The sequence below is a fragment of the Martes martes genome (genome assembly GCF_963455335.1).
Source record: "Martes martes genome assembly, chromosome: 4".
Taxonomy (NCBI): Eukaryota; Metazoa; Chordata; class Mammalia; order Carnivora; family Mustelidae; genus Martes; species Martes martes.
Genome location: NC_137891.1, coordinates 95,510,839 through 95,525,159, shown reverse-complemented (window position 1 = coordinate 95,525,159; position 14,321 = coordinate 95,510,839). Strand labels below are relative to the sequence as shown.

General features: G+C 35.7%; 1 protein-coding gene across 1 annotated transcript in view; it reads right to left on the bottom strand.

The window, feature by feature from the left end:
• The window catches only part of RSBN1 (round spermatid basic protein 1), a 45,516-nt gene that overhangs the window by 21,388 nt on the left and 9,807 nt on the right, over window positions 1–14,321 (bottom strand). Inside the window, exon 2 of the mRNA XM_080800548.1 lies at window positions 10,308–10,981. Coding sequence (XP_080656674.1) covers window positions 10,308–10,981 — 674 coding nt within the window. The remainder of the gene's footprint in view (window positions 1–10,307; window positions 10,982–14,321) is intronic.

The following is a 14,321-nucleotide window of genomic DNA, read 5'->3' as shown; positions in this document are numbered from 1 at the left end:
AAAAAGAACAGTGAACACTAAAGTAAGGACATTAACAAAGAAATGATAAATAAATAAATAAATAAATAATTTAAAATTTTTTTTTAATTTTTAAAATTTTAAAAATAAAAATTTTAAAAACAAGAAAACTTACCCAAACAAAAGGATATGCATTTCCATATTAAGAAGGCCTAAATATTTATCAGAATGAATATGAAACAATTCAGACCAATGAAACCTGAGAAAATCAAGTTGGTTGGAGGTGGTCTTCAGTTGTATCAGTAACATTTTATTTCTTGGGTGAAGTGGTTAGAACATAAGTGTTTAGTACTCTATACCTCCATGTATGTCTGAAATATTTCACAATAAATTAAAAAACAAAACCCAATTTAAAAAAAACTCAACATACATTATCCTCAGTATTCTGAAATTCTATAGTAAAGAGGTTTTAAAATAAGTTTCCAAAGAGATTAAAAAAAAATACCTACAAACATCAGGAATCATTATGATACTGGAATTCTCAACAGCGGTACAAGGAGCTTAAATAAAAACACTTTGCCTTCATAAATCTCAAGAAAATGCCTTCATAAATCTCAAAAACATGATCTCCAACCAAGAATGCCACACCTATCTGAACTACCCAAAAAATGTATTGATAGGATAAAGACTTTAAACACGTGAAATCTCATTTGAATCACTGAATTCAGTCAACAGAATAGTCATGGAACCCCAGGACATGAGAAAAAGGCAAACAGAAATTCCAGTGCTAACATGTATAGGATACATGGGATGTTTAGGGGATAGCTCTACATATATTCCTATTATGATACTGTAATATTACAAAACTATAAACAATCTTAATGTACAAGAACAGGAGAATAGTGATAAAATCACACAACAAAATGCCAAAAATAGTTAAAATGAATGAGCTAGATTTATGTGTATCAACATAATTCTCTAAAGCAATGTTGAACTGAAGCAATCTGTAGAATGATATATATAAAATACTATTTATAAAGTATTAAATCACACAAAATAGTTTTATATAGTCTGTATGTTCATACATGCATAGCAAAATATTAGAAGGTACACAAAAATAATAAGCCACAAATTCAGAAGAAAGATTTACTTCTGTGGAGAAAAAAAAGCTTAGTATTTTATTATAAATGAAGGAAACAAAGCATTCACTTACTATAATTTGTACTTTTTAATGGGAATGGAGAGGGAAAAATTACAGGGGTGGGGGTGCATAAAGATCCTAAGCAAATGGGTACAGTTTGTTTCAGATGATGAAAAAGTTGTAGAAAAGGATAATGGTGATGGTTGTATACAACACTGTGAATGCATTTAATGCCAATGAATTATATAACCTAAAAATAGTAAAACAGTAATTTTGTTAAGCATATTTTGTGACAATCCTAAGGAAAGTAGGGAGTGGAATCTAGAACGCAGGTGAAAAATTAGCTTTTGAGGAGGAGGTGGGATTTCTTTTCTATTTTAATAGGCAGGAATACAGAAAAGATGTATACAGATAGAGTCTGAATAGTCTTCATGAAGAACAAACAAGCAGCAAGCTTCCCACACAATGTTGAGGGCCCACTGGCAACCTTATGAAACCTTAAGAACAGACAAGCCCTTGAATAATTATCAACCCACAAGTGATTTTCTAAAACATTTGTACTACGCAGAGGTTAGACAAGGTTATTTCTACGAGCCCATTAGTTTATGATTTCTGTGAAATTCTAAAAGGATGATCTACAGGTCAAATGAAGGAAAACACAGTAATGCTAGATGGTATATATTTTCAAAGTTTCTTAAATTTGCCTGATCATAGGATTTGAATCCCTTATCTCAGGCCTCACTCCAGACCTAGTCACAATTTCCAGTAGAGGAACCTGAGATTCCAAATATGTATTTGGAACCAGCAACTCCAGTTCATTCTTAGGATCTGGCAAATCTGAAAATCTCTGGCCTAGAAATGACACTCGAAAGCAAAGAACAAGTTGAGTAGAGGAGTATTAAGAGGACTGGAGGGAGGTAAGTAGAGACTAAGGAACAGAAAAAAAGTAAGGCTGGGGTGCCTGCATGGCTCAGTGCGTTAAAGCCTCTGCCTTCAGTTCGGGTCATGATCCCGGGGTCCTGGGATCCAGCCCCGCATCGGGCTCTCTGCTTGGCGGGGAGCCTGCTTCCCTTCCTCTCTTTCTCTGCCTGCCTCTCTGCCTACTTGTGATCTCTGTCTGTCAAATAAATAAATAAATAAAATATTAAAAAAAAAAAAAAGAAAAGAAAAGAAAAAGTAAGGCTGCCATGGAAGCAAAAAACAAAATGCCAGAGAAAACTCCATCATTAGTAAAATCAGAAGGCAAATGGGGAGGGGAGAAGGACTGTAGAATCAAGAGAGAAAATGCCTATAAGAAAATAGTAGTTAGCTTTGCATGCATTTAAAAAAAATTCTTATAATTTATAGCTATAAAAGTTTAAGCAATTACATTTGAAAATACACACTGTTCTGTCAATATATAATCCTTTAAAATTGGAAGTAATTTCATGGGGCACCGGGGTGGCTTAGTCAGTTAAGCACCCAACTCTTGGCTTAGGCTTGGGTCATGATCTCTGTCTGGATCCTGGCCTTGAGCCCCGTGGGGCTCCACACTCAGCAGGGAGTCGCTTGGGATTCTCCCTCTCTGCCCCTCCCCCACTCGTATGAGTGCATGCACCCCCTCCCAAATAAAATCTTCAAAAAGAAAAAAAAAAAACAACTTCACAGTTACCCTGTATCAATTGTGAAGGAAGTTTAACTGTGCTCCAAACACATTTTACTTTTTAATACTTTTTAAAAAGGACAGTCATAAGTCAGTTAAAAACTTGGAAGACAGCAGTTTTATTCATAACTGCCAAAACTTGGAAACAACCAAGATGTCCTTCAGTAGGTAAATGGATAACAGTAGTATATCCAGACAACAGCATTATTATTAAAAAAAAAAAAAAGAAAGAAAAGAAAGAGCTATCAATCCATGAAACCACACGGAAGGGCCTTAAATGGATATTATTAAGTCAAAGTAGCCAATCTGAAAAGGCTACATACTATTTGATTCCAACTATTTTACATTCTGGAAAAGGCAAACCTATGGAGACAGTAAAAAGATCACAGAGTTTGCCAGGGTTTGGGAGAGGAAGGAAAAGGATGAAGAGGCAGAGCACAGAGAATTTTTAAGATGAGAAAATATTCTATATACTACCATAAAAATGGGTACATGTCATTATACATTAGTCCAAACCCACAGAAGTACACCACCAAGAGTGAACTATGTGAAGTACAGACTTTGAGTGATTGATGAATCAACATAGGTTCATCACTTGTAATAAACATACCATGGGGTAGGTGAGGGGATGGGGGGTGGATGTTGATAATGAGGAAGGCTGTGCACAGATGGGAGTCAGACAGTATACAGGAAATTTCTGTACCTTTTCCTCAATTTTGCCATGAACCTAAAACTAATCTAAAAAAGAAATTCTTAAACACACACACACACAACACACACAAACAACACTTAGAAGAACACCAAGCTAGAAATACACTATAAGAACATGCCCCCTACCACACACACACACAACCAAGTCCAGGGGTAATTATTCTACAGAACTCATATTTTAGGAAGAAGCTTATTCAAATTGATTGTTTAAAAAACAGAAAGAAAAAAGCTAGCCAGCAATCTTCCTAACCTTGATATCTGTGAATAGAAAGGCATTCCCACTTTAAAACATACAGTGAAAAAGCAGTATGATTCAACGAGTTTATTATAAGATGTACTTAGAATGAGAGGGAAAAAAAGATCCAAAACTACCATTCCTATGCTGGTTTATTTTATAAAGCCAGCTACTTAAAGCATTTATTTCTCCTTTTATATAATACACTGATGTGTAGTTCACAAATAGTTTCTCAGTTATTTAACAACTACAAAGCACTCTTCTAGTTCAGCTCTCCTAATCAGTACTACCCAATCACCATAAAATGTTGATTATACTGATCAAAGATGAGGAGCACCTAATAAACCCATTTTAGGGCTTGTCACAACACACAATGAAGAAGTAACACTTGCTGATTTTCTCTGGAACAGAAAACATTACCGTTTTATAGTAATAAAAGTAATATTTATAAGAATTTCTACCACCACCTAATAAAGATCTACGAGCCTCAGTAAAAGACTTCAACAATGTATATATACAGAATTTTTTTTTTAAGCAGAACTTAAAATATGCATATTTTCCAGATAAAGAAAACAAATCTTACTATGGTAGGCAGGCTTTTTAATCAACTGCCTCTCTCCCCAGCACATACATACACACATCCTACTTTCCCATATACACCCTTCAATTACCTAGTTGCTCTAAGGTTAAAATAATCTCAGATGGCAATATTTAAAACAACTAATAATGTAATTTCACTATGTTTTTAGTGTTTTAGTGTTTCTTCTTGTTGCTCTGGCTTGCAATTCCTGTACAGAATTACAATTCCTATACAGTCTATAGCCATTGATGGCTCATAACCAGAAGTATCAGCACCACCTAGAAACTCGTCAGAAACGCAGACTATAATAAGCCCCAACCCAGACCTGTAAAATCAAAATCTGCATTTAAATACACATTAAAACTTGCTAACCTCACCTATAGGATTTAATTCCACTCAGAGACAGAAGAAAAAAATAATTTCTCTTTGAAGACCATCCACTATTTAACCTTGGGAAGGTCATAACCAAAATGTGACCTTCCTTATCTATAAAATGAAGGCTTGGAAAGGCCCCCACCTACTCTAAAATCCTGTTAGTCCATAAGATGGAAGACTATTATAATTACTAGACATAGCACCTAAGCAAAAAAGTAATAAATTATACTTATATATATAAACATATATAGGGAGAAATATATTTCTAAGCGGACACTAATTTTTTTCATTAACCAACCCAAAGATTTCACAAACACTTAAACTTATTGGTCAAAACTGTTATTTAGCCAATGATTATTTAAAACTTATTATTAAATTTAAAACTTATTAGATCTGAATAATCCTACAAAATTATAAAAATACCATACATATGTATGTGTCAATATATATGTAGTTCTTTAGATTAGAAACCCAACTTTAGCGGCACCTGGGTGGCTCAGTGGGTTAAAGCCTCTGCCTTCGGCTTAGGTCATGATCCCAGGGTCCTGGGATCGAGCCCCACATCGGGCTCTCTGCTCACTGGGGAGCCTGTTTCCCCCTCTTTCTCTCTGCCTGCCTCTCTGCCTACTTGTGTCTCTGTCAAATAAATAAATAAAATCTTAAAAAAAAAAAGAAAGAAAGAAAGAAAGAAAACCCAACTTTACAAAATTACCCTGTATCAACTGCTGAAAGTAATCAAATTTGAGGATGAGCTTGGCGCTTCAACTGATATTTATCATGAACTTAACACCTTCTTTGGTGTTAGAATATTTGAGTTTTATAGAATGCGAAAAGAAAAACAAACACTTATATGTGCATCATAGCTTTGCCACTACAACAATTTAAAAATATAAAAATAGAAGATATAATCATTCTTGCACAAAACAAACCTACAATTTACTTCTTTTGACTAGTGCAGATTAAGTTCTAAAGTAGTGCTTCCCAAACCTTACTGTGTATATGAATCACCTGCAAATCTTGTTAAAATGCAGATTCTGATTCAGAAGACGTGGGCAGGGGTCTGAATGTCAAGTTCATACACAGAAAAAGTAGTAAGCTTCTAAAAAAAAGCCCCATAAATGACAATATTTAGCCATGGTTTGCAAAGCACTGGTCTTGATAAGCACTGGTTTCCAATTAAATTCCTAATTGAGCAACTTCACATTTTCTTACTTGATGTCTCCTGAAACATGATACTTAATTACTCCATCATTCTGAAAACCTAGAAAATTTGTATCCTAATCTTCTTTCTACCTCTTTCTTTTTGATCTCTTTCTTTCTCTTTTCCTCATACTTACATGTGGGAACATCACAGGATTCCATTCTTAGCTTCATCTCTTTACCACTCTAATGCTGTGCCTGCATCACCTATACATTAACTGCTGCATTTCCAGCCTACACATGTCCCCCAGTCTTAGATCCGTATTTTCAACTACCTAATAGATGTTTCTAACCTTCAGTCTTCACAGGTACTTTCCAACACAACGTATCTCAAACTGAACTCTTCATTAACGCCTTTCATCCCTAGAAACCAGCTTTTTCAACCCTGTGTTAACTTTGTGACCAGCACCGCCATCTGCCCATTTGTCCAAACCATATTTTAAGACTCTATCCTTTTCCCTCACCAACTGCAATTAATCCCATCTTCTAATTATTTCTCAAACTTCATCCCTTCCTCTCTACTGTCAGTATCAGTTTTGACACAGATCATTTCTGACTTGGTTACCATAGTAATGTAACAGTCTTCTTGCCCCCAATCTCATTTTTTTCCTCAATCCCAGCCTTCACATTCCTATGTAAACTTGGCAAACATAACTTGATAGTACTCCCCTATTAAAATTCATCAACGACTTCCCCATTACCTTCAGGAAAAAGTACTAACTTTCATTTGGCACATCATATGAAGCTCTTCACAATCTTGATTTTTTTCGTCTCGTCTCAACTCCCTCAATAGTCAACATGTACTCTTGCCATGTCAGGCTAGCTGCACCTCCCTAGAAGGACCACATTCTCTAAGGCCTCTGTGTGTTTGCATAGGCTGTTTTTTCCATTGCTTAAAATTGCTTTCCATTTCTTATTTAGCTAAGAACTAATCTCCTTTTAAGACTCTACTCAAGCATCACATGCTTTAAACTGCCCTTTTTAATCACCTCAAGTCTGTTAGGTAACACTGCAAACTGTGCTCCCTCTATGACAAGGTTTTCCCTATGCATAATACTTAGGCAAACTGTATTATAATTGCTGCCCTATTCATCTCCTCCACCAAACTGAGCTCATCAAATAGTCCTTTTTAGAACAAAACGTCCAGTACATGGTTTGCTGAGGGGCACCACGCGGCACAGTCGCTTAAGCGTCTGGCTCTTGGTTATAGCTCAGGTCGTGATCTCAGGGTCCTGGGATGAGGCCCTGGGTGGGGCTCTGCAGAGTCTGCTTGGGACTCTCTTTCCCTCTTCCTCCGCCCCTCCCTGCTGCATGTTCACTCACTCTCTTTCTCTCAAATAAATAAATCTTTAGGAAATAAATGAAAGGGGCACCTGGGTGGCTCAGTGGGTTGGGCCTCTGCCTTCGGCTCAGGTCATGATCTCAGGGTCCTGGGATCAAGCCCTGCATTGGGCTCTCTGCTCGGAGGGGAGTCTGCTTCCCCCTCTCTCTCTGCCTGCCTCTCTGCCTACTTGTGATCTCTGTCTGTCAAATGAATAAATAAAATCTCTAAATAAATAAATGAAAAATAACCGCTCGCTAAATAAACTATCTTGAAATAACAGTCATGAATGATTATTATGGCTACATATTTAAACTATAAATAACTTCCAAAAACTGTCTAAGGTAACAAAAGTTTCTTCAGTTTGGGGCACCTGAGGGGCTCAGTCGTTAAATGTCAACCTTTGGCTAAGCATACTGCGATCAAGCCCCGCATCAGGCTCCCTGCTTGGCGGGAAGCCTGCTTCTCCCTCTCCCACTCCTCCTGCTTGTGTTCCTGTTCCCACTGTCTCTCTCTGTCAAATAAATAAAAATCTTAAAAAAAAAAAAAAGTTTCTTCAGTTTATTTATAGGCTTAACAGAACTTCAGAAGACTTCATTAAACAACGAAGTCCAAAATATTTAAGGTATTCACTAATTCCCAATATAAAGGTATTTGCTAAAAAATAATAGCCTTCTCATATTGTGTTTAAGATTATTTTAATTTCACCAATGACAGTGTTAGGCAAATAAAAGCATGTGTCTCTTCCAAAATGATAGGCATATTGTTCAGGTGGCCTAGGTTAGCACCCTGACTTCTACTCACTAGCTACATGACCTTGGATAACAATGAACATCTCCAAGCTTCAGAGTTTCTTCAAGGAAAACAGAGATAAAATTGTTTACCTACACCACAGGTTGTTTCGAACATTCAGTTACGAATGTGGAACTATTTCTATAAACCATGAACTGCTAACTCAATGTCAACTACTGTGTTAGCTTCCATACTAACATCTGCCAAATATTTGACAGGTGCAACTTTATTTTTTTTTTAAAGATTTTATTTATTTATTTGACAGACAGAGATCACAAGTCGGCAGAGAGGCAGGCAGAGAGAGAGAGGAGGAAGCAGGCTCCCTGCCAAGCAGAGAGCTCGATGTGGGGCTCGATCCCAGGACCCTGAGATCATGACCCGAGCTGAAGGCAGAGGCTTTAACCCACTGAGCCACCCAGGTGCCCCGACAGGTGCAACTTTAAAGTTTCAGGGACTACTTTGACCTCCATACCCACCCCATACTTCTCCAACAACTGAAAATTCATAAATAAAATATTAAGTTCCAGGATTACCACAGCACAGGACTTAGTCATTAGTCTTCAATATTCTTATATGGTTGAAGACTTAAAGATATCTAATTTAATAATGATCTCCTATGTTCTTAAGAAGAGGTTGTTTTATAAATCTCAAAGTAAATCTCAAGGTAAGTTGTTGGTACAGTCATTTAAATTTCAGCTCCATTTAAAAAAAATTATTTGGAGGACAAAAATCAGCAGGGAATATTTAGAGATACCTTCTTTTACTAGCTGTTTAGACTGGGTACTATTAACAAATGAGCTTGATCTATTATAGACTAACTGACATGAAAGTTAAAAAGTCACCACAACAAAACCAAGACTTTTTTCACCCATATTTCTGGCTTATTTCTCAGATATGCTTGTTGGTCTATCAATCAGAAGAGAAAATTTGCTGCATTTTTGCAACTAAAAAAGTGATGAAGCATGTTAATTCTGCTCTCAGCGATACCCTTCTTTGTTAAATAGGGACTTACAGGGATTATGGCCTATATCAGGAAGACTGTTTTCAGCCCCTTCTCTGCGATATTTATAAAAATAGGATTCTTAACCTTCAAAGGGCAAAACTCCTTAAAAAAAAAAGTAAAAGAAAAAAGAAAATCTACTACAAAAGTCAGCACTTCGGTACCTGATTGTGGTAACAAGGCCAAAATCCAAGACGAAGCCCTTTATTGCACATCGTGTTCCAACATCTTGGGCAGCCCCATCTTGCGACCTCTCCAGATTGGCTGCTCCTGCTCTCTCTACTGCAGAGAGAACTTCAATTAGAGAAATTCTGAAGTTCATAAATCTAAGCTGGATACTCCCCTCACTGGAGGCAAGGATGGTAAGAATCATTAAAAAGATTCAAGTTAGAGGAGGTTGCAAATAAATCCATGTGGCCTGAAACCACTATAATGCAGGCAGCTGAGAGTCTTATTATGCAACAGTGTATATACCTAAAAAAAAAAAAATCTTAGGAAAAGAATGGCAGCAAATTATTAGATAACCTGAAAAAACAGGTTATTATAATCATATATCTCTAAAAAGTAAAATATTCTCCACTAAACTTGTTTTGAATTTATATCTGTGATACCAAGTTACGCTGACCATTCATGTTTATTATCCTTGTAAGAAAAGGAAGCAAGGAAGTGGCTAGGATATGTTATTAACTTCTTTCTGTGCCCTAGAGTAACTCATTTAAAAAAATGCCTGGTTAAAAACCACTGGTTAGGAAGGAGAGATTTCCCTGCTGACTTAAGCCTAGCTGCCCAAGCAAGGCTTTAGAAAAGGTCTTCACCTACAACAGTGCATAGGCAGAAGGAGCAGAGGCTATGGTGGTCTTCCTAGTGACACTTCCAAGTCACATAAATGGGGTATGTTTCTGGGATAGACTGCCAACAAGTTACTGTAAGAAACAAAAACAGCAAAAACCTGGCAAATAAACAGGCCAATGCCCTCATGTGTTTATTATGACAAAAGTCAGTCTTAACTAAAGTTGCCTTGATGCCACCAAATCTAAGTCACATCTTCTATACTAATAGTACCTGATTTCTGAAAGACTGGATTAGTTTTCAAGCTGGTTTTCCATAAAGACTTGTAATGATGTCTAACATGTATAAAGCATTTCTGAGACCAAGCAAGTAACAAGTTACATCCCAAAGAACTGCAGCAATTAAGATTTTTCAACTAAAGCAATAAACTAACGATTTGAATCACGTTTACCACCATGAGTTTTTATCAAAAAGTGTGCTGGTATGTGCAAATGAAACAGAATGAGGTTAATACTGTCAAGAAACTGTATTTACTCAACAATTTAACAATGATTTTATCTTACCTGAGTGTGAAAATTTGAAATGGTGGTTGTTTCAATATCTTTCTTGCCCAGAATCTCCATTTTCACAGGAGTGTTGGGAAAATTAAAAGCAAAGTAGTCCAAGAAGTCTGGGAGATAAGCAGCCGCTCCATGCACTATTGCTAAAGCATAGTAAGCAGCATTTTTCTCATTTTCACTGAATGTCAAAGCAAGAAACTCCTCAGAAAATCTCTCCATCTCCATTGGAGACAAAAATGAGAGTTCATCCATGTAAGCATGAAGGACAAGTGCACCACCATTGGACTGGTGTTCCTCATGAATAAAGTTGCTAAATTTAGTACCTGTTTTTAAGAAATTTCTACGAATAGAATGTTCCTGGTGAGTCATAAAAGGTGTTTGTACTCCCTGGGGTACCCGATATTCTTGCATGCCCAAATTTAATCGGCACAGCTGTTCATCTTTCAAATACCTGAAGGACTCCTTATTAACTCCTGAAGTGCTATTTATTTGTCCTTGGGTGAGGATTTCCTTACTGATGCGGGTCAGGCCAGCACAGACGGTTTGTACTTCCTTATTGTACATTTTAAGGCGTCTTCCTCGCATATCTTCTCGGTGTTTCTTTTTCTTTTTCTTCTTTATTTTCTTCAAGACAAAATCATCAGCTCTCTGGGTTTTACCATTTTCATCTGGTGTTTCTGGCCACAATAATTAAAAAGAAGTTAGTTGCTAGGCCTAGTGTCAACATATAAACTTCTTACGGTACTTGACCTCAAATTAAATGGCCTATGCTCAGTTTCTCTGAATTTGCCATGACAACTTACATGTTTATAAAATGACTGAGACAAAAATCTTAAAATACGGTAATATTCGGGGCTGAAAACTATGCTAAAAAGTAGACAATGAATATGTAAGCATATAATTTAATACAACTTGCAATCAAAAGTAAAGGAAATATCCAAGTAAGTCCATATCTGCCATACTGTATGGAATATCTGCTCAGTAACCACTGTAAAATCTAAACTGAAGCTTACCATATTTTGCTATAATGTGTACAGTTAAATCAAACAACAGCAAATTTAGGTGTAAGACACCTTTTTGCCTACCAAATTAGCATGATTTTTCTTTTTTGGACTTCTCATATACTGTTGTTGGAAGTATAAATTGGTACAAATTCCATGGAGGGCAATTTGGCACCCACCAAAGTGGGTATGTACACCAAAAGCCTTGAAAATATTTTTAATTATCAGACCCAGAAATTCCACTCCCAAGTAAAAATTACCTCAGAAAATAACTGAAGATACACAAAAATATCCATGACAGTTAAGTTCAGGGACTCCCCCTTAAATGTCTATCCTAAGTAACAGGATGTTGATTACATTCTGGTACTTACATACTGACAAAATACCACCCAGCCATTAGAAGTTATATTACAAATGAAAAGAACTAATGAATTACAAGGTTATAAAATGCTTACATTGCCAATCTTCCAGGAAGCATTCTCTAACAATTCATTCCTACCCAGTTTGGATAGCTTTCCTACCCTGTGCTTCCTTAGCACTGTACTGGCCTATCACAGAACTTAATATTCTATGTTATCACATATCTAATTTTTTACCTTTCCTCTAGATTGTAAGCAATCTAAGGTCAGAAATATATATCTTACCTTTCTTTCCGCATCTAATGTGTATATAATATGATCCCATGTTTGTAACATTAAGCACTCAAACATTTATTAAATACCCACTAAATAAAAGGGACATTTCTGGGTACTAGGGATATGATGCTCAGACAGCATAATCCTCATTCTCTTGGATTTTATAATCTAGTTTAACAAGAAAAACAAAGTATCAGTAAGCTACTCTGGATGCTGAGGAAACCTCTCTTTGGGAGGTAACTTTAAGGCTGAGTCCTAAATATTAAGACAAGCCAGGCATGTTTTCTAGGGAAAAATATTCCAAGGAGAAGCAAAGGACCTAAAGAGAGGAAAAAGTCTAACTGATCTACACATGTTTTGTATATGTATTACACAGAAAAGTACCTGAAGAAATACATAACAAAGTGTTAATCATAGTTATCCAGGGTGGTAGGATTATAAATAACTAGATGTTTTCTTTTCTGTTTATCTGTATTTTCTAATTTTCTACAATAAACACATACTACTTTTATAATTAAAAATTTATTTTTAATTTGTAAGGGATTATCAGGTATTGACAAACCCAAAATAAAATAGCATCTTTTATTTACTAGTTCAAAAATATATCTAGCAAGAAATCTTTAGGATTAAATATCCGGTATATCCTGACCAACCTTTCAAGTTCAATGTGGTATTTACTGAATTTTTCCACCCAACAACAGTATTTCTGACATGATTCAAGTAATTCAGTGTTAAGAAAGACACTACAATTGATCTTATGACTACACCTGGGAATAACAAATTCAGTAAAATTTACAGTAAATAATTTATGTGGTATAATATGCAAATATAATAGTTGCAGTACTCTATACAAAATCATTTCAAATCATTAAATATTGCAAGTTATGAAAAACTTCTAAAGAAAATATTTAAAAGTATAAGTCAGAGACTTTAAAGTGCATAGATACCAAATGACTTCCATTCTGTTTAATATCCATTTTTAAACAAAAAGAAAACCCTTCATTTGCAAACATCACTTGTGATTAAACTGAGACCATATAGCAAAATATACATGTAATCAGACTGCTTAAACTGGAAAGAGAAAAAAGCAGTCCATCTTTTATTCTATATACAACTAAATCTTTGCGATTTTGTTAAAACACTTAGTAACAGTCATTTATATTTCTTACCAAATAAAATTAAATGCCTTTCCCATGTTAAAAATTGGTAATTTAGGCAATTCTCCCAAGCAACTAAATGTTAATGCCATTAAATACAAAGGTTAGACCAATTTTAAAAGTCATCTAATTACCCTCTGCTAAATGTTTTAGCATTTTCACAGAAAAAAAAAAAAAAAGAAACTATCTCTGAATAGATCTGTTATTTTAAGCTTCAGAGGAGGTATTTGGTATGCAGAAGATGAATTGTGACCTAGATCTGCCACTGAAATTAACACCAAGAAGGAGCTGCCTTGATTGTAACACATTTTCTATATTACTATCGGCTTACCAATGGTATTTCTAACATGGCCAAGTCTCTGTGGGTTTTATTCCACACTCATTTATATGAGAACCACTCAAATCATCCAACACGGGCCCATCAGAAAAACCACAGTACAAGGAAATGAAAAGGATTTTAAATTGATTGTAATCTCATACTTCAACATGATAGAAATTTAAAACACGAAATAAATGTCAATCTATCTCCTCACTAATCCTGTTTTTCCAATTTTGATTCTTATCTAAGGCTGATATAGAGGGCTCACCTTTGTTTATAGAGAAATTTTAGACTACTTGTGGCATACCAGCTTATGAATTTCAATGAATAAACGAAATTTACCTTTGAATTATTATGATGACAACTAATTGAAAGTGGCATACATATTCAAAGTTGTTACAGGTCATTACAGTAAGTTAGCCCTTCTTGCACTATGAGAATACCAACGTTGTCTTGCCTTGAATTAAAAACATTAATCAGGGTGCCTGGGTGACTCAGTCGTTAAGCATCTGCCTTCGGCTCAGGTTGTATCTCAGGGTCCTGGGATGGGGTCCGTGTTGGGCTCCCTGCTCAGAAGGGAATCTGTTTCTCCCTCTACCCCTCCTCCACTCATTTTCTCTCTCTCAAATAAATAAAATCTTTAAAAAATAAAAATAAAAACATTAATTAAAAGTCAATGTCTTTGCAATATAAATGTATCAAATCAGTATGTCGTATACCTTACACAATGTTATATGTCAATTGTATCTCAAAAAAAAATGTCTCCACAATCTTTCCATTCCTGATTGGCTGTTTTAGCTTTCCCACAGAGAACATACTCAGGAAGTAACATTTTGAGTATTTCCCTACAGTGCAAAAGCTAAACTTTATTGACATGAGTTCTTTTACAGAAAAAAAGCCAAACC